Source organism: Geotrypetes seraphini, chromosome 16 (assembly GCF_902459505.1).
Source record: "Geotrypetes seraphini chromosome 16, aGeoSer1.1, whole genome shotgun sequence".
Taxonomy (NCBI): domain Eukaryota; kingdom Metazoa; phylum Chordata; class Amphibia; order Gymnophiona; family Dermophiidae; genus Geotrypetes; species Geotrypetes seraphini.
This window is the reverse complement of record NC_047099.1, coordinates 52329098-52354883: the sequence shown is the minus strand read 5'-3', so window position 1 is coordinate 52354883 and position 25786 is coordinate 52329098. Positions and strand designations below refer to the sequence as shown.

At 43.0% G+C, this 25786-nt stretch overlaps 1 protein-coding gene across 1 annotated transcript; it reads left to right on the top strand.

Moving 5' to 3' along the window:
* The first annotated feature begins 640 nt into the window (after window positions 1-640).
* On the top strand, window positions 641-24111 carry LOC117350736 (zinc finger protein 420-like). The gene is made up of 7 exons (XM_033925271.1): window positions 641-919; window positions 11987-12113; window positions 13173-13286; window positions 14015-14131; window positions 14666-14773; window positions 16639-16740; window positions 19261-24111. The coding sequence occupies exons 1-7, from the start codon at window positions 896-898 to the stop codon at window positions 21531-21533; spliced, it is 2865 nt and encodes a 954-aa protein (XP_033781162.1). The 5' UTR covers window positions 641-895; the 3' UTR covers window positions 21534-24111.
* The last annotated feature ends 1675 nt before the right edge of the window (window positions 24112-25786 follow it).

Below are 25786 nucleotides of genomic sequence, written 5' to 3'. Positions count from 1 at the left end.
TGAGAAATCGGATTAACTCTTCCAAATCAATGAAGAAAAGTCCGTTCGATTGTGCTCTGCCCTGGAGCAGTAAACACACAGTAGTATCTTTCCTTTCTCCACAGCACTTGTTCACGTTTCTTTAAAAAAAAAAAAACAAAAAACAACAACCCTATTCTTTATGAGATTCGGAGCTGGTGATTCTCCCTTAGGAGTTGGAAAAAAAAGCTCAAAGATTCTGCTTTCGGGGGCATCCAGTTCAATGAACTTTTCTACAGCCTTTTTGCTGACATGTCAGTTCCCATCCAGGTGGGTCTCCCTCCAGGCATATCTGTGCTCCACAATCCCCTCCTCTCCTCTCCCTACCCCCTGGCACAGGTTTTCTGAGCATGCTCCAATCACCTAGGCCATCCCAAATTAAAAAAAAAATCCACGGTCAGGGTGACTGGATCATACCACATAAAAGCCACCAGGGCTGCACCATGTAGATGCAACAGGACTAAACCAGGTCCCCCGACTTGTTCCTCCTGTCTGCACACGCTTACTGCTGTGGGCTATCTCTACAGATCCACCTTAAGGAGGCAGGATCACCCAGCATGCCCTCAGCCGGACAGCTCTGCGCATGCTCTGCCCTCCTCTATTCTTCTAGTGTTTGCAAAGGTGCAAACAGCAGAAAAAGACTCAGAATAAAAGCAGAAACTTTCTGCCGCCCCAGGACTGGAAATCCGAGCAAGCCCCAGCCCCGGATCTGCAGAGGGGGGAGAAGAAGGGACTTCAGCTGAGACTTTCCCCCCAGGAATCAGCCCAGCCTCCTCCTCCTCCTCCTCCTCTCCTGTTTATCTTTCCAGGAACAGGGAAATCTCTAGCCTGAATCCATCCCAGCAGCTGCAGAATTCGGAGGGAAAACAGACGAGAAATGTCTACGCTGGTTTCTCATCCGGTAAGACATTTTTTCTTCATTGCGAAAGAGAATAAAGAAATAAAACATTGATACCTATTTAATGAGTGTTATCAGCCATATAGATTCTCCCAACTGAGATAAAGTATAGCCATCTTTTCTTGTAAGCTCTCGATTTCAACTTTTCTTATTTTGGGCTCGATTCACCGAGCAAACCGATCGTGTACCACTCGGTTTGCGCTCACTTTCCGACTCCGGCTCGATTCGCTAACCTTCCTCCAGACCCCATCCGATCTGCGCATGCAAATGAGTAAAAAGGCATGTAAATTTCTTAACGCGCCGATTCATGAAACCATTTCGTCCAAACCGACTGGCCTTTCCTGTCCAAAAAGTTACGACTGCTGAGGACCAGTCGTTTTACATCCTCGCCGACTATTTCAGCCTACAAGGTTAAGAACCCCATTAAAAATATATATCTACCCCTCCAAAAAATATCAAAACTTTTAAATATATGTAAACTTTCATGTACATAAGCGTTAGAAATATATATGTATATTTTTGGAATGCGCATAGCGAGCGCGGGAGTGAATCTCGGATTTGTAATGCGCGTGGCGAGAAAATCACGGATTAACCCCGTGCTCTCCTTGCGCATTGTACATTTCAAATATCAATGCCAAATAACAAAAAAAAAAACAAATTCAAAATCAAATAAAACTTTTATGGGCCAGCTATCCCTCCCCCCCCCCCTTCCTTCCAGCTGGATTTTCGCGTGCATGTGACGTCAGGGTGTCGCTAGTGGTTGCTACGTGCTTCATGGCAGATAGAGCCGCACAGCCTCCTGGGATTCCTGGAACTTGAAGAATTCAACAGCTCGCTCACAAACCTCCGATGCTAAAAATTTTCAAAAAGTTATGGTCAAAGCTTGTACAGCTTGCAACAGTACTTCAGAAAAATAACGGTTGGTAAGAAGACTTCCTTACATTTCCTATCTTATGACAACAACGCTTTCCGGTAGGCGCATTCGAAGCCCGCTAATGACATCCGCGATTAAACCACGCCCCATTTCTACACAGTGAAGTCCTAAAGAGCTAGCGAATGCGTTATGAGCTTCAAAACCAACAAGGATACAGTACGCTCGCGCGTCGATCGATATTTCAGCGCTAATAGCGGCGTGTGTACGATTGGATCATTTGCATACTGACAGACTGAAAAAACTGGGGCTTTTCTCGCTGGAAAAGCGACGACTTAGAGGAGACATGATAGAAACCTTCAAGATCATGAAGGGCATAGAAAAAGTGGACAGGGACAGATTTTTCAAACTATGGGGAACCACAAATACAAGGGGGTACTCGGAGAAATTGAGAACAAATGCCAGGAAGTTCTTTTTCACCCAGAGGGTGGTGGATACATGGAACGCGCTACCGGAGGATGTGATAAGCAGAAGCACGCTACAGGGCTTCAAAGAAGGTTTGGACAGGTACCTGGAGGACAAAGGGATTGAGGGGTACAGATAGGAGTAGAGGTAAGGTTAGAGGGATAGGATTAGAGGAAATTTGTAAAATTAGTCAGAGACCACTGTTCAGGCAGTGGGCCTGATGGGCCGCCGCGGGAGCGGACCGCTGGGCGAGATGGACCTCTGGTCTGACTCAGCGGAGGCAACTTCTTATGTTCTTATGAATCGATTGGCTACAATGACTCGGAAATGGATAGGACACGAATCGGATAGATTTCGGGACTTTCGTGAATCCTGCCCTATGCTTTTTAATGAAATCTAGGAACGGTTTACGCTTTGGTTACTTTAGGGTGCTCTCGACTCGTGTTCGAGTCCCAGCGACTTAAAAAGAAATCGGTTTTGCGCTAGTCTGGTTGGTATTTCATTGAAAATATATTTAAACTAAATTTATGGCTTTTCTCATGTTTGACCCTTGCTAATCTCTCCACCGGGAGAATATCCTACAGTTTTCTGCGTTTGGCGCTACTTAAATCTTTTATGTACGGCTGGGCACAAGGAAAGAAATTTTAGGATTTTTTTTTTTTTTTTAGAATTTTTTGTGTGTGTGTTTTCTTTCTTTTCTTTATGTTAATAAATTTTTCTGATGAGCATTACAACTTTATAGGTATCCAAACCAGAGGATAGATGCGAAGTCAAGCAACAAGACAGATAAAGAGTATAGTTGGAAAAGGAAAAAAGATTCTGCGCAGAACGGTAGAACAATTTATGGCCAAACAAGCTCGACGCGGCCATATTTTGGTTATTGACTACATTAAGGCATGTATAAACGTCAAATAATACTGCAAGGATTCTTCTAGATTAATCAGTGCCGCTAAGGGGAGAATTCATTAAAGGGCGCTAAGTGATTTAGCTTGCAGGAAACATTAAGACACCTATAGGAATATAATGGGCATCTTAGCATTTAGGGCTCCTTTTACAAAGGTGCGCTAGGGCTTTAACGCGTGGAATAGCGCGTGCTGAATTGCCGCGTGCCTTAGACCTTAACGCCAGCTTTGAGCTGGCGTTAGTTCTAGAAGCGTAGCGCAGTAATTTCATGCGTGCACTAATCTCTTTAACGCACCTTAGTAAAAGGAGCCCCCAAGCGTGGGCTAACGAGGTTAAGCGCATGCTGGATTGCTTAGCGCCTGCTAGTGAATTCCCCCCTAAATGCCAATATTTCAAACGTCGCAAAAGACTGAGCAGGTCCATTTTCGATAGGACGTCTAAGTCCAACTCTGGATGTTTCCCGCAAAATGTCCACGGTTGGCGGTGGAGAAAGGGGGATTTAAATAAATGTTCATTTTTCATCTTACATCAAGTGTACAAATAATAAAACATTTGAAATTAAATACATCACTTGAATTTCTTTCTAATATATAATATGATGCCCCTTTTGAAAATGGCCGTTCTTGGACGTCTAACTTTATCTGCCATTTTCAACCACAAAAACCTCCACATCGGCACCACTTAAGACGTGGGAGGGTCCAGCACTGTTATGGACTGGCCACATAGACTTCCCAACAGACAAGTGGGGCACCTTAGAAGAGGCTGCTGTGATCTTCACATAAAGAGTGCCAGATATACATCTCACCAGAACCCCCTTATTTATGGTGAACCCTCCAAAACCTACTGTACCCACCTGTCTCCCACCCCAATAGCCCTTATGGCTGCAGGTGGCACTTATATGGCAGTATAGCAGGATTTTGGTGGGTTTTAGTGGACTCGCACCCTCCGAAAATATGAATAAAACATTACATACCTGTCTGTAGAACATCAATATCTGGTATGGGAAAGATTAGTAGAGCATTAGCTTGGTGGGTGGGCTAATGAGCCATAGAGAGGAGAACCCAGGCCCATAAGACTCTCTAACAACCACTACATTTATGGTCGAAAGTTTGAGGCTACCAAAATCCTACTATACTGCCTTATAAGTGCCACCTGCAGCCATAAGGGCTATTGGGGTGGCAGACAGGTGGGCATAGTAGGTTTTGGGGGAGTTTTGGAAGGATCACCATAAATTATAAGGGGGTTATGGCACCCTTTATGTGAAGTTCACAGCAGTGCTCTCTAAGGCAGTGTCCTGGAGGACCACCGGACCAATCGGGTTTTCAGGCTAGCCCTAATGAATATGCATGAGAGAGATTTGCATATAATGGAAGTGACAGGCATGCAAATGTGCTCCATGCATATTCATTAGGGCTAGCCTGAAAACCCGATTGGCCTGGTGGTCCTCCAGGATAGGGTTGGGAACCACTGCTCTAGAGCCCCCCAGCCCTTTTAGAATGTGCATGCGGCCAGTCCATTACAATGCTGGACCCTCCCATGTCCAAATTTTGGATGTTTCTGTAGCCTCACATTTTACTCCATAAATGTAAGTGGTAAGAGTGTCTTGTGGGCCTGTGTCCTCCCCTCTATGATTCATTAGCCCACCCACCAGGCACCCGTGTGATGCTCTACTAACCTTTCCCATACCAGATGCTGCTATGCTAGAGACAGGTACAATATGTACTGCTTTATTCATATTTTTGGGGGGTGGGAGGGGGTTAGTGACCACTGGGTGAGTGGGGGGGGGGGTCATTGCTTAATCTTTCCAGTGGTTATCTGGTCAGTTTGGGTACCTTTTTGGCACTTAGACTTTTCTAAAACAGGGCTTGCTTGGAACATCTAAGTTCCGTCTAGGACGTCCTGCAGCCCGCCTAAATCCCTAAGTTGGACATTCTGGAGGGCAAACGTCCCGCAAAAAGTCTAAGTTCTTTGTTTCGATGATCAACACTTGGACGTTTTGCAGAGGAAAATATCCAAGTGCTGATTTTTGGACATTTTTGTATTATGAAAATGCCCCTAAAAGTCAATAAGTTGGCGGAACAATACCTGACTTTTTTCTTTTGGGGTGTTTGAAATGTCAACATTTAGCATCATTGATTCATTTGGATGAATCCTTGCAGATATTATTTGATGTCTATAAGTGTCCCGATGCAGGTGACAGCTGAAACGTGGCCATTTCGAGCTTGTTTTGCAATACATTGATTTGCTTTACCGTATTGCGCTTTTTTCCAACTCTGCTCTTCATCATTAGAACTTCTTAGTGCATGCAAATCACCTTTATATAAATTCATTTGTAGGTTAAATTGATTCTGTACGCATTAACCCCCTCTTTTAAAGGTGTGCTAATGACTAACGTGTCCATAGACTAACAAGCATGTGCTAATCGGTTAGAGGGCCTAAGGGGTTCTTTTATTTATTTACTTATTTTTAACATTTATATTCCGCCTAAGTGGGTCACAAATTGAATTGAATTGAATTGAATTAAGGCACATTGAAAAAAAATACCTTCCCTCTCTATCCTAAAAAGACTCGCAATCTAAACTAAAGTGCCTAAGTCTTTTTTTTTTTTTTAAGTTCTTTATTCATTTTTTAATCTTACAACAAGTGTAGAAATAATAAAACATTTAAAATTAAATACATCACTTGAATTTCTTTCTAACATCAAATAAATAAATTTATTCCCTTCCCACCCACCCTTTCCTTTAGCATTCAATCAAAAATATACAAATATAAATAGTCTTTACTATTGATTAAACCTATAGTAAAACTTTAATTCACCCTCCTCCCCCCATTTGCAAATATACTTTCAATAGAAAATGGTGTCTACTCATTTGGAATACTGTGTGCAATTCTGGAGGCCACACTACCGAAAAGATGTGCTGAGAGTAGAGTCGGTGCAACGGATGGCCACCAGGATGGTCTTGGGGCTCAAGGATCTATCGTACGAGGAAAGGCTGAAAAATTTGCGGCTGTACTCACTGGAGGAACGTAAGAAGAGAGGAGACATGATCGAGATGTTTAAGTATATTACCGGCCGTATCGAGATGGAAGAAGATATTCTCTTTCTCAAAGGACCCTCAGCCAGAAGAGGGCATCCGCTCAAACTCAGGGGCGGGAAATTTCATGGCGACACCAGGAAATATTTCTTCACCGAGAGAGTGGTTGATCCTTGGAACGAGCTCCCGGTGCAGGTGATCGAGGCAAAGAGCGTGCAAGAATTTAAGAGCAAATGGGATGCCCATGTGGGATCCCTTAGAAGGTTAAGCCAAGGGAACCTGTCACCAGGAGTGGGATCCCTAGGATAGTAGACTTGGGGGTGGGTCAGTAGAGTGGGCAGACCTGATGGGCTATGGCCCTTATCTGCCGTCATCTTCTATGTTTCTATATAAGTCGTCAATGGCCCCCAGATCTTTTTAAATTTATTATAATACCCTTTTTGAATAGCAATTATGCTTTCCATTTTATAAATGTGACCTAACGAATTCCACCAGAAGGTATAATTTAATCTACCGCAGTTTCTCCAATTACTTGTGATATTTTGAATGGCGACCCCTGTCATAATCAATAAAAGTTTATTGTTGTTTGATGAAATCTGACTTTTTGTTCTCATTGATGTACCGAATAGAATCGTATCATATGATAATGCTACATGATTCTCTAATAAACAATTAATTTAGGACCAAGAAGTCAAGATTATGAAATATATATAGTACAGTGATATAAACAGTATCCCTAGGGGCTTCTTAGCACTAGCGTTTTTAGCGGGCGCAAACCACGTGCTAAATGAAAAATTCTAACGCAAGCTCTGTGGAGGCGTTAGTGTTTAGTGCGTGCGGCATTGGGCAGACTGGATGGACCATTCGGGTCTCTATCTGCCGTCATCTACTATGTCGCACGCTAAAACCGCTAGCGCATCTTAGTAAAAGGAGCCCTAAATTTTTAAGAGGTGCTGATGAACCAAATATGCACCGACTAATGGATTTTCCTAATGCTCTACTCATTTGGGTTCCAATGGGCTTAAGAAATTAGCAATTTATCTCCTCATAACTTGAATGCCAATCAGGGAATTTCTGGAAAAGAAAACGTCTGAAAGAAATGGCAAATTCACCTGTCTCATCTCTTAAAAATATATTCTTGTTTATCTTTGTACATTTCCACCTTATGTGTATTTAACTTCCATTCTGATCACAGTTTTCCAGCAGAAGCTGGATCCGTTGATCCCCAACCAAAGATGACATAACCATTGGAATGAGATTAATAAGAACATAAGCAGTGCCTCCGCTGGGTCAGACCTGAGGTCCATCGTGCCCATCAGTCCGCACACGCGGCAGCCCAACAGGTCCAGGACCTGTGTAGTAATTCTCTATCTATACCCCTCTATCCCCTTTTCCAGCAGGAAATTGTCCAATCCTTTCTTGAACCCCAATACTGTACTCTGCCCTATTACGTCCTCTGGAAGCGCATTCCAGGTGTCCACCACACGTTGGGTAAAGAAGAACTTCCTGGCATTCGTTTTGAATCTGTCCCCTTTCAACTTTTCCGAATGCCCTCTTGTTCTTATATTTTTTGAAAGTTTGAAGAATCTGTCCCTCTCTACTCTCTCTATGCCCTTCATGATCTTGTAAGTCTCTATCAAATCCCCTCTAAGTTTCCTCTTCTCCAGGGAAAAGAGACCCAGTTTCTCCAATCTTTCTCTATCTCTCTCTCTCCCTCTCTCTCTCTCTGTCTTTCTATCTCTCTCTCTCTGTCCCTCTCCACTCTCTCTATGCCCTTCATGATCTTGTAAGTCTCTATCATATCCCCTCTAAGTCTCCTCTTCTCCAGGGAAAAGAGACCCAGTTTCTCCAATCTCTCAGCAACCAATATTGGACGCAGTACTCCAGATGCGGATGCACCATTGCCCGATACAATGACAGGATAACTTCTTTCGTTCTGGTAGTAATACCCTTCTTGATTATACCTAGCATTCTATTTGCTCTTTTAGCGGCCGCTGTGCACTGTGCCGTCGGCTTCATTGTCACGCAAACTTATTACAGTAGATAATTGCATGGGGACAGAAATTTCGCCCATCCCTGCCCGAACCCATTAAAAAAAAGAGAAATAACTGCTTTGGGGGTGGGGCTGGAGGTCACACTCACCAATCACTAGTCACCACATGCTTGGCAACTGGCAAATGCAACCTGCCAGTCCCACCTCCCGATTAGAGGGAAGATGGCGACCAGGAACTAAATTAAACTAAACCTTAAGTTTGTATACCGCATCATCTCCATAAAGATAGAGCTCATCAGTGACCATCGCTGATTGACCCCCCCCCCCCCCATTGGCTTAGTAACAGCAGGTTCTGCACATGTGCGGATGATGACGGATGACATCACACATCCATGTGACATCATCGCATCAACGTTTCCAGATGCCCTCCAGCCAAGGCAGAGTTTGCGGGACACTGTTCTGTTTAATGACCAGAGGCTAAAAGAGGCACTTAAGGGAAGACAAGGCCATCACAGAAATCAAAATAAATTCTTCTTATCAATGAAGTGGACGTTAGGAGATAAAGGGGTCCTTTTACCAAGCTGTGACAATAACCTAACAAGTAATGTTAAAAAAAGAATCCTTTGTTAAAAAAAAAAAACCTGTCAAGCCGAGTGCTCGATTTAAGAGCCAGAAAATTACCTCGGCTTTTAATGAGTCCCTCCAAGAATGGCAGCAATTTCTATGCAGACCTGGGAGCCTGTGTGTCTGTGTTGAGCAAAATGGAAAAAGCTATTGTTAAGAACAAAATTACTGAGCCCACAACTCGACAGAGATGTTAAGCTTCCAAAAAAAAAAAAAGTTGAAGTGATGTGGAAAATAAATCGTGTTCCCAGTTGTTTTAAACAGAGATTTTTTTCGGAGGAAAAAATATAGTATGGTTGTTTTTGTGAATTGTTTAGGCTACTTTACTGTTTCTTTTAGGAGAAACAAAATGAACTCCGTACCAGTGAAAACAAATTTGTTTCCCATTTTAAATTTCATACGTAAAACCAAAGTGTTCCTAAGTTATATCCAGTGCTCGTGGGCTGATCTACAAGTGGCTTCAACCCCAGGATCTGAACAGATGTAAATAATAAAAATAATAACAACTTTATTTTTCTATACCGCCATAGTCAAACTGACTTCTAGGCGGTTCACATAGAAAGAAGGCTGGACAATCAGAAAATATAACCGAGAATAAGAACCAGCACTAGAAAATATATCATATCCTCCCTAATTCATGCCTGATTTTCATGCTTAAGGCCTTATTCCATAAAGGGTGCCCAAAAATAATCAGCACTAACTACTGCAGCGCTAAGCGTGATTCTGTCAAAGTTAGTCGCCCTTTACAGAATTAAGCTTAGGCGTCACTAGGCATGGTTTATGGTTTCTTTTATTTAATATACAGCCCTTCCTTAAACAAAAGCAGCGGTTCACATAATCAATAAAATTAGCTACATCTCCGAAGTTAAAAAAAAAATAAAAAAAAATTCAATTAAAATAAAAATAATAGAAATTAAAAACAGGAAAAAAATGTAAAAAAATAACTTTAGGCGCAATGTATCTATGCCAGGGTTTTCTTTGCCTAAATACCTGTGCCTAAGCTAAGCGGTGCCTAGCTCGAAAACACGCCCACAATCCGCCCCCTAACCACGCCCACTTTTAGGTAGGTACTTTTACAGATTTTACGGAATCGTGGGGGGGGGGTTTTCTAGTTATGCGCCTAACTTTCAATTAAAGTTCACTTCAAGCCAATCATGAGATCTTAAACTTTTAGAAAGCCACGGTAGCGGCTACCACGTGGCAAACGCTCCGATGCCCATTAAATCCCTGTGGGTGGGCATCGGAGAGATTGCCGCAGCAGCCGCCGTTACTGCGGCTTTGGAAAAAGGAGCCATAAGTTAGTGCACAAAGGGCTAGATTCACTAACCTGCCTGAATCGGAACAATCCGTTTCCGATTCGGGCAGGTCTGACAAATTCAAGAACCTAAAATATGCAGATGGAGACGATCGGAGGAACACCCCCATTTGCCTGCATGGATCGCGCATGCACAGACCGCGCAAACCCGTCCGAGCTGCCACTTTTTTTTTTTTAACTTTAAACTTTTGCGAGCCCATGGGTTTAAGCCGCTTTGGGTTAAAACCACGGGCTTGCACAGACAGTCGGGGCAGGCATGTTCGGGACCCTCCTGCTCCTATCTGGTGGCGGTGGCAGCCTCTTCCCTTCAGTGCGAGCCCCGCTTTAAAACCACGGGCTTGCACTGCGGGGAAGGGCGGCAGAGAGCAGGAGAGTCGGGGCGAGCAGGCAAGAAAGATCGGGGCAGAGCGGGGCGGCATTCAGCTCAGAGCGAAAGAGGTTCCGCCTCCCCACAAGTTCATTGGAAATCTCCAGTGCGGGGAAGGGTGGGAGAGTCAGGGCAGGCATGCTCGAGACTCTCCTGCTCCTATCTGGTGGCGGTGGCAGCCTCTTCCCTTCAGTGCGAGCCCGCGGGTTTAAAGCTGGCGCTGCACTGCGGCGTGCAGCCCCGCTTTAAAACCACGGGCTTGCACTGCGGGGAAGGGCAGCAGAGAGCAGGAGAGTCGGGGCGAGCAGGCAAGAAAGATCGGGGCAGAGCGGGGCGGCATTCAGCTCAGAGCGAAAGAAGTTCCGCCTCCCCACAAGTTCATTGGAAATCTCCAGTGCGGGGAAGGGTGGGAGAGTCAGGGCAGGCAGGGGATTTGGGTTCGGGGCAGGCAGGCGCGTTCAGGGCGGCAGAAGGCAGGGCAGTCGCAAAGGGCTTCAGCGACTGGTCCTCAGCAGTCGCTTGTTTTTTGATCGGCCAGCCCAGTCGGTGTTGCAGGGTTTTGTTTAGTGAATCGGGTCCCTGCCTACTTTGCATGCCGTTGCTCTCATTTGCATGCGCGGATCGGCAGAGAGGTAAGTGAATCGGGCCGGGATCGCTAAGGGGTCGCAAACCGATCGGTACACAATCAGTTTGCTTTGTGAATCTAGCCCAAAGTAGCATGCACAATTTAAAGAATCAGGTCAGTTGTGTTTGGAACTTAATTTAATAATTGGCTGTTAATGGCTTGAATTGGTGTTAATTGACACCAGTTAGCTGCTAGTCTAGAAGCTGCACACACAAATGGTATTGTGTTCTGCTTTGAGGGGTGTGGTCATGAGAGGGGCAGGTCAGGAGTGTCACTGGGAGTTACTGAACACTGGGAGTTATGCTTGTGGCTAAGTTACGTGTGAAACTGCAGACTTAGAAACATAGAAAAATGACGGCAGAAAAGGGCCAAAGCCCATCAAGTCTGCCCACTCTAGTGACCCTTCTCCTTGAGTTTGCTCACCACCCCCTGCCCTTACCCCATTAGAGATCCCACATGAATATCCCATTTATTTTTGAAATCTGCCACGCTGTTGGCCTCAATCACCTGCCGTGGGAGTTCATTCCAATGATCGACTACCCTCTCAGTGAAGAAATACTTTCTGGAGTCACCATGAAATTTCCCTCCCCTGATTTTCAGCGGATGCCCTCTGGTGGACGAAGGTCTCATAAGACGGAAGATATCCTCTTCCACCTCGATACGACCCGTGATATATTGAAATGTCTCAATCATATCCCCTCTCTCTCTTCTCTCTTCGTTCTGTAACGGTAGTTTTGTGCAGACTGATATTGCACAAATCATGCTGCGCTCATATCGCCCCAGGGCCTAGTTTGGCACTCTCTCTCTCTACCCCATTATGTGGAATGAAGCTGGAGGGAGATGGGCTGAGGGTGTCCTGTTTGCTGTTCCAGGCATCGGTCACGTTCAATGACGTCGCTGCTTATTTCTGGGAAGTGGAGTGGGACGTCCTGGGAGAATGGCAGAAGAAGCTGTACAAGACGGTCATCGAGGAGATTCACGACCTGCTCATGTCACGAGGTAAATGGGTCTTTTCTATCTACTACACACAGGCCCATTGTAGGACGGTTGCTGCCTCTTTATCAGGGCCAGAAAACTCTCAGGTATCATGGGCACTTAAAATCTAGGAGTTTGGCTTCTCTCACTCTCTAGGACCCAGTGAGAAACACAACCGCTGCAGGCCTGGCAAACAATGCTGCTGCTGTATACTGTGACATAAAGTCTACGTATTTATTTATCCAGTTCTAAGAACAAAACCTAGGGTAGGTTACAATAAATCAAAGACACGCACGCATGGCCGGCTGAGAGGTATCTGACACCCTAGGCAAGAGTCCTGCAAACTTTTTAAAGCTGCAGCACTCTAAACTTGGGGCAATCCGGAAGTGCATGCACGGTCACACACACGTCAACGTCCGCGCATGCGAGGAGGCCCTTCAGACGGGGCCCTGAACCTGCAATTTCTGCGCTGCTGGGGAGGTGCTGGCGCCAGCTGACTACCTAAAGGACATGCCTCTTGCCACTTGGCACACAGCGTGCGATGCATTGCCCTTGGTGAGCCTACAGCTATGCTCCTACCCCCTTACCACCAAGGGGCAGCTCGGGGCCCTTCCCTGCTCCTTCTCCCCCCCCCCCCCGCCAGGGGGGGGTCAGTGGTTTTCCTTGCCTATCCCTTCTAGTATTGGGTAAGAAGGACTGATCCTGTCGTATGGAGTAGGTGACTGATAGCCTATCTCTCAAAATCTCCCCAAACCATAGGAAATGTAAAACTAGAAGCTTTAAGCAAGAATAGCTAGGCACTGACTCTGGCCAGAGAGGAACAGGAGGAGGGATTTACCTCTCTGATCCCTTGCTGAGATCTACCTGATGTTACAGGTCAAGTATCCTCTCTCCACTTCTAGATATTTATATTCCAGGACAGGGGTTTTCCTTCTAATACCTGCAGTGTCTCCACCCAAGAGAGAAATGACTTTAAAAAAATCCTCCAAGGTTTACTATTAATCAGGGGTTAGTTGCAGCGGTCAGTTCACCAAATACACAGTGTACAAATACAATTTAAATATATATTTTTTTTATTGTTAGGTTACTCAATTGTTAATCCTGATGTTATATTCAAGATTAAAAAGGAAGATGAGAAATATTTCACTCAACACAGCGAGTGGGAGGGAAAAGGATACCCGAATGATCCCACCACAAGTGAGTATACATTTGGAATTTAAGTGGCTTTGCAATGCCAAAGACAGGGCTTATTAAGGGGCGAAGTTATCAACGCAGGCAGCCGTTGAGACATGTTAGCTTACCATCAATATGTGCTATTTTAGTACAGGTCTCATTTCATGCAATAAGACCTAGTTAGTAATATTTGGGTTAACAGTACAATAAACTTTTTTTTAACAGTAACCTATGTTTATAACTTCCCCCTTTAATTAAAGAAAAAAAAAAGTCTCTAGAACGTGACATCACTGCTCTATGTAATAAAAGTGAGCTAAGTACAGGACAATCAACCATTGTGACATCACTGATGTCTCATTTAGAATATTGTGTCCAATTCTGGAGGCTGCATCTTCATAAAAACGGTTGATGGTCTCTGTCATAATCTGTATACTTTGAAGGAAAGGCGGGAGAGGGGAGATATGATAGAGATGTTTAAATACCTACGTGGCATAAATACGCACGAGTTGAGTCTCTTTCAAATGGGATGAAGTTAAGAGGCGATAGGCTCCGAAGTAATCTAAGGAAATACTTTTTTACAGAAAGGGCGGTGGAATAGTCTCCGGGTAGAGGTGGTGGAGACAAAGACTGTCTGATTTCAAGAAAGCCCATGTTGATAACTTCCTCCCCCCCCAAGACTTAAACTCCATTTCCTTATGTACTATGATTCGACAACAGTGAACCCTTCTAGATGTGTTTCTTTCTCACCACAGACCTTCCTGTTGTAACATCTGTGTTCTCAATGAAAATTAAACAAGAGGAAGAAGATCTCGCCATCATGGATTATCCGAATTCCGAGAGAAATGAAGAGACTTACTCTTCTGTAACAAGCAAGTATACATGTCCTCTGGGATGTCGTTAGAAGGGGAACACCCTTAACCTGTGAGGTTAATGCGCATGCACGGACTTCCTCCCTACTCGACGACATTTGAGGCTCTTCAAAACCTGGACCCCCGGACATGTCCTCAAAAGGAGAAATCTGGATGTCTGGTAACCCTAGGGGGGGGAGGGGGCTTGATTTCAAGGAATGCAGTGGGGGAGGGGAATTATATTGGAAGAGGGAGCTGGTGAGGACTGGAGAATTGATGCACTGAACCAATTACGAGCTGAATATTGGAACTTATCCAGTTAAATGCCAGACATCCAGCCACATCCAGATACCTAATGCTGGTACTCAGACATGGCCTGGCACTGAATATCCAAGCATAATTTCAGGGGCTGCCCCCCCCCCCTCCATCTATTCACAGAAATCCCTTTGAAAACAGACCTAAATATGAGCGAAATTCCGTGCTTACTTGCCCTGATCGTAGAAATCCTGGAGTAACTTTTCTTAACACACCGTAATCATCTTTCCCCCACAACAGGCTCCTCCAGTGTCAAACCTGACATTTTGATCCGATTTAAACAAGAGGAATTCACCATTGGGCCCGAGGGATATGAGGAAAGAGGAAACTTGCCCCTCACAGACGCAGGTGATGTAACTCAGACTGAAGCTGGCGATGGGGCCGATCCAAATATTTCTTACAGGAAAGATGCTTCTTCTAGACCAGGAACAGTGAGAATAAGGTGTTACAGTCCAGACTCCTGATTTCTACTCTTTGTTTTGTGGGTAATTTCTCCTTTCATTTCCGGGTCTCTCTTTCATGCCATTCTTCTCCCTTTCTCTTTTTCTTCCCTTCCTGTTTCTCTTCCCATGGACTCCTCCTCTGGACCAGGGATAGTGAGAATGAGGTGTTATAATTCAGAAAACTGATTTTTTTAAATCTTCGTTTTGTGGGTAATTTTTTTGTTCTATTTTATTTTTGGGTTTCTCCTTTCATTTCCGGGTCTCTCTTTCATGCCATTCTTCTCCCTTTCTGTTTCTCTTCCCATGGACTCCTCCTCTGGACCAGGGATAGTGAGAATGAGGTGTTATAATTCAGGCAACTGATTTTTTTTAAAATCTTTGTTTTGTGGATAATTTCTTTGTTCTATTTTATTTTTGGGTTTCTCCTTTCATTTTCAGTCCTTTCTTCTCCCTTTCTCTTATTCTGAGTCTCCCCTTCTACCCTTGCCAGGCTTTTAGCCTTCTGTAGTATTTTCCAGAAACATAGAAATATGATGGCAGATAAAGGCCAAATGGAGAGAGTGTGGCAGAGCCTGAAATTGTGGGTTCAAACCCACGCTGCTACTTGTGCCCCTGGGCAAGCCACTTAATCCCCCAATTGCCCCAGGTACATTAGGTAGATATTGAGCCCGATGGGACAGACAGGGGAAAATTCTTGAGTACCTGAATAAATTCATGTGAACCGTTTTGAGCTCTCCTGGGAGAACAGTATAGAAAACTGAATGAATAAATGGCCCATCCAAAGCATCCACTATCTCCTCCTTTTCCTATAAGCTAAGGCTCTTAACACTTGCATTGTGAGGTCAGAGCTTTATGGTTATAGAAACATGACGACAGTGGCCCATCCAGTCTGCCCACCCACAGTATCCACTATCTCCTCCTCTCCCTAAGAGATCCCACATGCCTGTCCCAGGCTTTCTTGAATTCAGACACGATTTTTGGCTCCACTACCTCTATCGGGATCTACCACCCTTTCTGTAAAAAAAAGTATTTTCTTAGATTACTCCTGAGCCTGTCATCTTTTAACTTCATCTTATGCCTTCTCATTCCAGAGCTTCCTTTCAAATGAAAGAGACTCACCTTATGAGCATTTATGCCATGTAGGTATTTAAACGTCTCTATCATATCATCCCTCTCCCACCTTTCCTCCAATGTATATTTATTAAGATCTTTAAGTCCGTCTTCATATGCCATATACATATCTTTCTTTCCTCTGTTTTCTCCCTTCTGTTCCATGCCTTTTTTTTTTTCTGTCTCTGTCTCTCATCCCCTTTGATTTTCTTTCATCCAACCTTCTGCTCTTTGTCATTTCTAACCTCTCTAACTGCAGTGCCAGGATGCCAACCTTTCCTTCCTCCCAGCAGTCAATTTTTATCTGTGAGCTAAGCGATGCTGGCAGCTGCATGGGAAGACGGAGGGATCGGTGCTGGATGTAGTTGGTGAAAGGGAAGCAGAATACCCTCTATTTGTAGCAGCAGTTGGGGTTGGGGAGGGGGGAAGTCTACTGCAAAGAGCATGTTCTGCAGAAGTTTTCATGGCCACGTACTATAGGAAATCCAGTGCCTTGCTGACTTTTCTTTATTGGCGAGCTCAAACTCCTTCCTAGGGAGGTTTATAAATTCAGAGATCCTTGACCTCCCATCATTTCACGTGTAGCCAAATGGGTTGTTTTTTTTTCTTAATTTCCATGGCTGTTTAAAAGCTGAAGGTGTTTTCTCATTCTTTAAATAGACAGCCTGAGTTTCACTGATCCCACAATACAGATCCTGAAAATAGAAGAGCCCTACATCTGGGCCGAGGTGGAGGAAGGCGAGGAGGATACGGATCAGAGTGGTGAGCATTAAATTCCTTTCTAATAAAATCCTAGCTGTATTTCTAACTTTACACTTGAGGGGTAAATCTAGGCATCCGCACGTATGCAATGCTTGTACATGTACCCAAGGGAGTGTGGAGAGTTTAGCGTATCCTGAGGTTGTGGGTTCAAACCCTGTGCTGCTCCCTCTGACCCTGGGCAAGTCACTTAATCCTCCACTATCCCAGGTACATTAGATAGATTGTGAGCCCACCAGGACAGACAGGGAAAATGCTTAAAGTACCTGTATAGAAACCGCTTTGAGTGTGGTTGTACAATTACCAAAAGGCGTTATACAAATCCAAATCCTTTTCCCTAAATGCCCTTTCACCAAACAGCAGTAAAAGGTGGCCTTAGCACCCCCTTATGTGGGTCGTTCCTGCACGCTAAGACCACAGGAGCCGGTTTTCCCATTAGCATGTGCCGCCGTTAGCGTGTCAGTCCCTCTTCCCACTTATTTTGTAGGTGCTAGGGACTCGCGTGGTAAACCTGCGCTAATCGGTCAGCCCTCTCCACTAACAAAATACATTTTATTTTTTAGCTCGTGTATAGCCCATACACATCCCCAAACTTTGCAATCAGAGCTAGTTACTAATAACAGTAAAATAACATGTCTTAATGGTAGCTCACGTGGATAACTTCTCCCCTTAATTAAAGAAATGTCTCTAGAAAGTGAAATCACTGCTCTATGTAATAAAAGTGAGCCAAATACAGGACAATCAGCCATTGTGACATCACTGATGAGGTTGGCTCTTATGGGTGGAATGAGGCATTATGACATCACAATATCAGCTCTGGTGACCAGAGACTGAAACCCTTCACACTAAGGAGGGAAGTTGTCAATCAACAGGACAATTGCCCATTGTGACATCACTGATGAGGTTGGCTCTTATTGGTGGAATGAGGCATTATGACATCACAATATCAGCTCTGGTGACCAGAGACTGAAACCCTTCACACTAAGGGGGGAAGTTGTCAATCAACAGGACAATTGCCCATTGTGACATCACTGATGAGGTTGGCTCTTATTGGTGGAATGAAGCATTATGACATCACAATATCAGCTCTGATTACCAGAGACTGAAACTCTTCACACTAGGGGGAAGTTGTCAATCAACAGGACAATTGTCCATTGTGACATCACGGATGAGGTTGGCTCTTATTGGTGGGATGAGGCATTATGACATCACAATATCAGCTCTGGTGACCACAGACTGAATCTTCACACTAAAGGGGGAAATGATCAACGTGGGATCCTGTTAAGATGGGCTATTTTAATACAACTTGTAATATTTTTTTTAATGTAATGAAGCCTAGTTACTAATAACAGGTGAACTGTAAAATAACACCTCTTAACAGGAGCCCACATTGATAACTCTGACCTTTGAGCTATGCTTATAAATTCAGGCCTGCAGTTTTTGCTTAGACTAATGGGCCTAATTTATTAGTCTAATGCTGCAAATCACTTCTGAGCCCCCTAATGTCCCCATTCCAAATTCGCCCCTGCCACCACCAACTTTTAATCCTCCTAGATTTAGCAGTATAAATTTTAGGAGCATATAACCTTTTGAATTTTGGGACCTTGTTGATTCTTCTGTGTACACTGACGAGAGCATTTCGGAAAGGAAGTTCTAATCAAAACCTCAATCAATCAATAAAATTTGGAACGAATCCCAGGTGTCTAGCATGGTGCTGAAGATGTTTTTGCTTATTGACTGTGATTAGAGGGAAGGGAATCACTGCAGAGACTGGAAGGTGAGGGCAAGAAGCACAGAACCAGCAGGATGGGAACAGATGCAGTTCATGAGCTGTCGCCTCCCTGTACCTGTATGCAAGCAACACCACTTCCTGGCATATATCATATGGAGCATCAGCCAAGCAAAGGCCTTTAACAATTCTATGCAGTTATTTCTCTATAGAGCCCAACTGAAACTGGCCACTCAGTTTCAGCCGCAGCTTTCTCCTGGGCCTACTATGTCATCAGTAGTTAGTGAGGGCAGGAGTGATTCATAATTGCTCCTTCCCATGGCCAGCTCCTGAGTCAAAATGGCTGCCACAGCCTCCCAGTGGCAATATCACAATTGCCACTGGAAGCCCCGGAAGTCATTTTGACACAGGAGCCAGCAATGGTGCAAGAGTTAGACAGGATCACTCCTGCCCCCATTAGCCATCAGTGACTAGGTAGGCCCAGGAGGGGGGCTGCCACCAGGGGAATGGATTTAAGAGAGAACTGTTGACACTGTGTGGGTTCTGGAGGGACTCTTTTGGGTTAGGGGGGGGAAGAGGGTGGGAGATGGATCTGTGCAGCACAGTTTTGGTTTCTGCTGAAAATATAGAGGCATTTTCAGCTGAAACCAAAACAAGGCTGAACACAGATTTCGGGATGGTTTTGGCACCGAAGCCAAAAATAAAAATGATATTTGGTTGGTTTCTATTTCCCTATATATAGGTTTTACTCCATAATTGTAAAATTAATCATCTACTCATATTTTACCTAACAGATGATGAATTTGCAAACAGACAGACAGATAATGACAGACAGATGAGTGATGGGCAGGAGAGGGATGAATGGAACCAGCGAAACCCCACCAGAGACAGCCCAGATCCTTCAACCGAATGTGAAGGAGGCATCAGGAATGTCTCATCACCCAGGGTGGAAGAAAGAGTCCGAAGAGGATCAAGACCAAATGCATGCACTGAGGAAGAGATGAATTCCAACCACTGTCTAAATCTCATACAAACTCAGGGACTCGGTGAAGAAGAGAGATCATTTCAAAGTGCTGAAATTACCTGGGAAAATATCACTACAAATTCACATTTTATGGAGCACCAAGAAATCAAAGACTATGAAAACAAGTTCGCAGAGAAGTCGGGTTATTCTTGCACTGAACAATCTGAAAGGAGTGAAACTAAACTTTCAGATACTGAAGATGAGAAAAGAAACCCTAAAAAACCAAATCTCATAGCACACAAAAACATTAGCATGCAAAAGAAACTATTAAAATGTCCTCATTGTGATAAAAGCTTTCCCTGCAAAGCCGAGCTGGAAAGGCATGTAAAACTTCACTCAGGGAGAAAACAGTTTCAGTGTCCCGAATGTGACAAAAGGTTTACTTGGCAGTCAAACCTCATAGCTCATAAAAAACTTCACAAAGGAGACAGGCCTTTTAAGTGTACCGAATGTGAAAAATCTTTTGTATACAGATCACAGCTTAAAATTCATCAGAAATTTCACAAGGGAGAAAAGCCATTTAAGTGCTCCGAATGCGAGAAAACCTTCATTCACAAATCCTATCTCAAACAACACGAAAGGATCCATACCGGTGAGAAGCCATTTAAATGCACGGAATGTGACAAAAGTTTCATTCATAAATCCTACCTGAGGTTACACGAAAGGATACACACAGGGGATAAACCATTCAAATGTTCAGAATGTAATAAATGTTTCACTCAAAAAGGCAACCTTAGACAACACGAACGGATCCATACTGGGGAGAAACCATTTAAATGTCCTCAGTGTGATAAATGCTTCAGTCAGATGTGTACCATGAGACAGCATGAAAGGATTCACAGAGTTGAGTTAGAGAGGTGTGTAAGGGTTCACTCAGGGGGGAAGCAGTTCCAATGTACTGAATGTGACAAAAGGTTTACTTGGAAATCAAACCTCATAGCACACAGAAAACTTCACAAAGGAGAAAGGCCTTTTAAGTGTCCTGAATGTGAAAAATGTTTTGTTTACAGATCACAGCTAAAAATTCATCTTAAGTTTCATAGAGGAGATAAACCATTTAAATGCGCAGAATGTGACAAAAGCTTCATTCATAGATCCTATCTCAGACAACATGAACGAATCCATTTGGCGGAGAAACCATTTAAATGTTCAGAATGTGATAAAAGTTTCATTCATAAATCCTACCTAAGACAGCACGAAAGAATCCATAAGGGAGAAAAACCTTTCAAATGTTCAGAATGTGATAAATGTTTTGTCCATAAATGCTATCTGAGACAGCACGAAAGGATACACATGGGAGACAAACCTTTTAAATGTTTAGAATGTGATAAGAGCTTCATTCATAAGTCCTATTTAAAACAACACGAAAGGATCCACAATGGAGAAAAACCATTTAAATGCACAGAATGTGACAAAAGTTTCATTCATAAGTCCTATTTAAAACAACACGAAAGGATTCATACAGGTGAGAAGCCGTTTAAATGTTCTCAGTGTGATAAATGTTTCAGTCAGATGTGCAACAAGAGACAGCATGAAAGGATTCACAGATCCGAACTCCCAAGTCCTGTGAAAGTTCACTCAGGGGGCAAACAGTTTCAGTGCACTGAATGTGATAAAAGGTTTACTTGGAAGTCGAATCTTATAGCACACAAAAAAATTCACAAAGGAGAAAGGCCTTTTAAATGTACTGAATGTGAGAAATGTTTTATATACAGATCCCAGCTAGCAATTCATGAAAAATTTCACAAAGGAGAAAAACCATTTAAATGCTCAGAATGTGACAAAAGCTTCATCCATAAAGCGTATCTGAGACAGCATGAAAAAATCCACAGGGGAGAAAAACCATTTAAGTGTTCAGAATGTGATAAAAGCTTCATTCATAAATCCTATCTGAGACAGCATGAAAGAATCCACACTGGTGAAAAACCATTTAAATGTTCTGAATGTGATAAATGTTTCACACAGAAAGGCAACCTGAGACAACATGAAAGGATCCATATAACCTATACATCCCTAGAAGTGAAGGAGGAATGGGTTGTGTAGAAATAGATTATATGGACAAAGATACTATCATAGGCCTCCAGGTGTACTTAACAGCATCAACAGATCCAAATATACTAAGTGCTAAGGTAAACATCCAGATCTGGTTTCCATCTTTAAACTTGGACAAGCATTCAAGTGAAGTAGAAAATACAAAGTGTTACATCGGGAGCCATAAGTTGATTAAAACCAAACACGTGAATGACAGGTGAACTTCATCCTAGAGATAAGAGTTTGATAATTGCCCCACAGGATAGCAGACTACAGGCAAGAAGGTTCACAGCAAATATAGAAAAAAATGTTATAAAACAGACAAATATAGATTCTGTGGTACAGACCTGAAAACCTGTATCTTTTTGCTGGATATGACATACTAAAGTGAGAAGGCCTACTTACAAAAAGGCACAGTATGGCTCATCCACTGGAAAAACTATACCGTTGTTGTATCAGAAAAACACTGGGATTGTGACCTAAAAGAATTGTAGAGAATGGTGAACATTGTGGTCATCTAGGCATTGGGGGGGGGGGGGCCCTAGACGCCAGAAATATAGGCCAGAGTTTAACAGCGCCTAGGGTCCTGTCAGAATCGCAGCCAGTGGCGCATAGTGATGCTGAAGTCCGGTGCTGCCCCTAAACATGCCCACTTCGGGCTTCGGCATCCACTAGCTGCCAGAGACCCTAGGCGCCGATCCCGGAGGCCACATAGCAGTGACTTTTTTAACGGGGGTTTGATTGGGTTTTAATGGCATGACCAATTATCATGCCACTTAAACCCAATTAAATCACTTACGCTAGGCGCCGGTAAGTGTGATCTAGGTGCCTGCCAGCGCCTAACATAAGGCCTGGGTATCTTGATGGACTCCTCTTATGGAGCACAAATTCAAGTTTGGGGTGGGCGGGGCAAGAAAAGTCCTTTCTTTATTGAGATTTAAATAATACACCAAATTTGTAAGATCTTAGTAACCACAAGAATTGTGGAATATGACGCTCTCCCTTCTAAATTACTCTCCGTGAGACCTGTACAAAAGTTACAAGGCTGCCTGAACAAATTTTGGATAAATCTTTAGTCAGACCACCCCCATACTCTGGAAACTTCACCAGCTCCCAGTTAGTACCTGGATCGGGCTTTAGTTGTTTATCTTGGCTTTCAAAGCTTTAAGAGGCAATGAGATGATTTATTTAAAGGAAAACCTTTTCCAGTATAAACCAGTCAAGAAGCACGCTGAACAGCTTTGCCACCAGAAGTAATGAAATGTGTGACGCTGGGAGCTGCATCACTTTTTCTGCCGCTCCTGGTTTACGGTATATTTCCCCTGTGAGCTTAGGTTGGAGTCTAATTGCATGAGCTTTAGGAAGAGCCTGACAGTGTGTGGCTTTGCAATCCTGACCGGTTTAGCTAGTCATACATCAGATGTGTCTAATTTGTTTTAGATTAAATGTCTCTGCATCTCACATCATGAGTGACTGTTGATGCTATTTTTTTTAAGTTCTTTGCATTGTATGTATTTTACTGTATATATGTGTTCTTTGTATTTTTATTATGTCGATATTTTTACTGTAAGCCGCCTTATCATAATTTTAATTAGGAAAGGTGGGTCATAAATTATTATTATTCCCCCAGACCAACCGATAGAAATCTTGATGCTAGAAAACAGAACATTGTAGTAAAGGGAAATGATTTTTGCTAACAGAGGTGCAGGTATGAAGTGATTGCTCTGGGAGAGAAAAAATGTAATCAATAACTAAGACAATGCAACATGAGCTAGAGAAATATTCCCAGTTGTATTGGGCGCCATCAGCCTGAGTAACTTCCATGCACACTATTTTCAGAAGAAAGCTCTCTTTAATACAATGCAAATTTTGAAGCGACCATTGCCAGTAAATATGAGAGACTGAGATCGTAGCAAGCATGCTGGATTATGGTTGGGGTAGCAGAAAACATGCATTTGGAAACATTACTCCCCCCCCCCCCTCTGTGAAAGAAACCATTTAAATGTTCTGATAATGTGTCAGTCACACCTCTGTATTGCCATGCAGCTTTGGAATTATAGATTGGCCTCAAAGATCTTGGACAATTGGGGATGGAAGTGTGTTTCATACTATTGTGTTGGACTGTGCAAAGCTAGACAGCACTGAATGGGCTTCAGCTATTAGGGCTTCTGATGAACATGCTCCTTCCTTGCTTCTAGATTGTGTGTTAAGCTGTTTACAACTCCGTTTATCTTGTTTATAAGAAAGAAGCACTGGTTTTATTGCTATTTCAAAAAAGGAATCCCTGGCCTGTCTGTCCTCAGGAGACATATTCTTATTTAAACAAAGTTCATTATTTAATGTTCGAAATCTCTTAAGAAAAGGAAAACTACCAGCTAATCTGTACAAACCAGTTAATTCTGAGACTATTCATCCCAAAAGCTAAAGGAGGTATGGACGTTATAGAAGCTGATTATACCTCCAGAATTGTTATGCTAGGCCTCCAAACAAACTGAACAGCTACAACACCTCTGAATCCTCCCCCCCCAAAAAAAAAAAGTACTGAAGTATGAAAGTAAATGGCCCCACACAGTCACCAATCATAAACAAATATTCCAAATCCACTAGCACACATGGGGGAATAGACGACAGAATTTGCAAAACAAAGAACGACAGAATGCAAGAAAAACCGACTTCCCAAATACAGTGAGAAATACTAAAACGTATTTCAGCAACCACACACGGAGCGAAAGCCACCAGAAAAGAAATATCAACGTCAATCTAGAAATGAAAGATTTTCATCCGCAAGAAAAATGGAGTACAGATAAAACATTAAACATTTGGGAAATAATAGAACAAAATTTGAAAACCAAATACAGATTGCGTCGCATAGAACTGGAAATCTTATACCTGGGAGATGTCGATACCATTTCCCTACCTGGCTCTTATTTTCAAGTCTGTTTCTAGTTACTCACAAATATCCAAATTGTTCTCAGTTTGTCACTTACCACATGTGTACACTTGATTCTGGTCTGACGTGTCGTCAGCCACACCTCAAAATCATCAATTTGACAAGTGTGAATTATTTGATGCAATCTATAGGTGGTTCAGAGACAGTATCTGGTTCCCTTCATTCCGTAGATGCTCCATAACAAGATGGGATCCACATCTCAACATGCTTCAAATAAGAATTAAAGCTGCAAGATGTAATTTAGTTCCAAAAATATATATAGGGCAGAAAACTTCCATACGAGCTATTGTCAACAACTTATGGCAAAAGAAATGGTTTTGTTAAAATAACTTCTAGGAGCGATGTCTAGCTAGTGAGATTTCTCTTCTGAGAAAAAGAATCCGAAGGCGCTAGCCAAAACACAGAAATGAAATTATTTGGGGAGAAACTTATTTTGTTTGTGTTCTTTGCCATACCAAAGTGTTAATGATTTTTTTTTTCACGATCACTGCGATCGATGGCTTGAGATGCAATTTAGAACAGAAAGGTGTTTGGAGAAATCTAGACAGTTTGAAACTACTGAGATAAACGGCCGTCTCTGATGTGTAGTGGCATTTTTGGCACAAAGTCAGTTTGAGTCTCTACTGAAGCTACAGCCACACACATCGTTTTAAGTGGGAAAGTCAAACGGATTGATTATTTTAGAAGTTTTCTTAGCTGGGACTGTCAGGATACTCTGGCACTTGTCCAAGTCCTGTGTTAATAATTTAGGGTTCCTTTTACATAGCCGGTGGCTGCTATGGTTAATTGCTCCAATGCCCATAGGGATTTAATGGGGGTCGGAGCGTTTGACGTGCGGCTGCTACCTCGGCTTTGTAAAAGAGGGTGGGTGGGGGGGTTAGTTCTTATATTTAAGTAGAACTGATAGTGGTAAAGCTGTCAAATCTTTTCAGGGGTTTGGACAGTAAGAATTAATTTTATTCAGTTTAGAGAAAAGAATTTTCCCGTATAATTTTTAAAAAAAATGTGATCTCATTTCTGCTGGTGCATGTTATTGAGGAAAAACTTTCTGCAGAATGTAGATTTTGTTTTATCATTTAAGTACGAAGAAGATTCCTAGATAAAATGTCTTATTGATAAAAAGAAATGAAAAGAATTTTTGAGTGTGCTGTAATTGAAAATTGAGCATATATGTCTGATTATATTACCTGTGACAGTTGTAAAGCAAACATTATTACATAGTTAGGGTTACCATATGGCTCTACAAAAAGGAGTACGGATTGAGACATCCAGGTAAAAACCACATGTCTCAATCCGTCCTCCTTTTTCTGGAGCC

Bases quoted from the DNA above. Each gene is read 5' to 3' on its own strand.
- LOC117350736 (XM_033925271.1), top strand. From the start codon at position 896: ATGTCTACGCTGGTTTCTCATCCG. The intron at 920-11,986 runs GTAAGACATTTT...TTGCTGTTCCAG, and splicing joins CTACGCTGGTTTCTCATCCG to GCATCGGTCACGTTCAATGA. The intron at 12,114-13,172 runs GTAAATGGGTCT...TTTTATTGTTAG, and splicing joins CGACCTGCTCATGTCACGAG to GTTACTCAATTGTTAATCCT.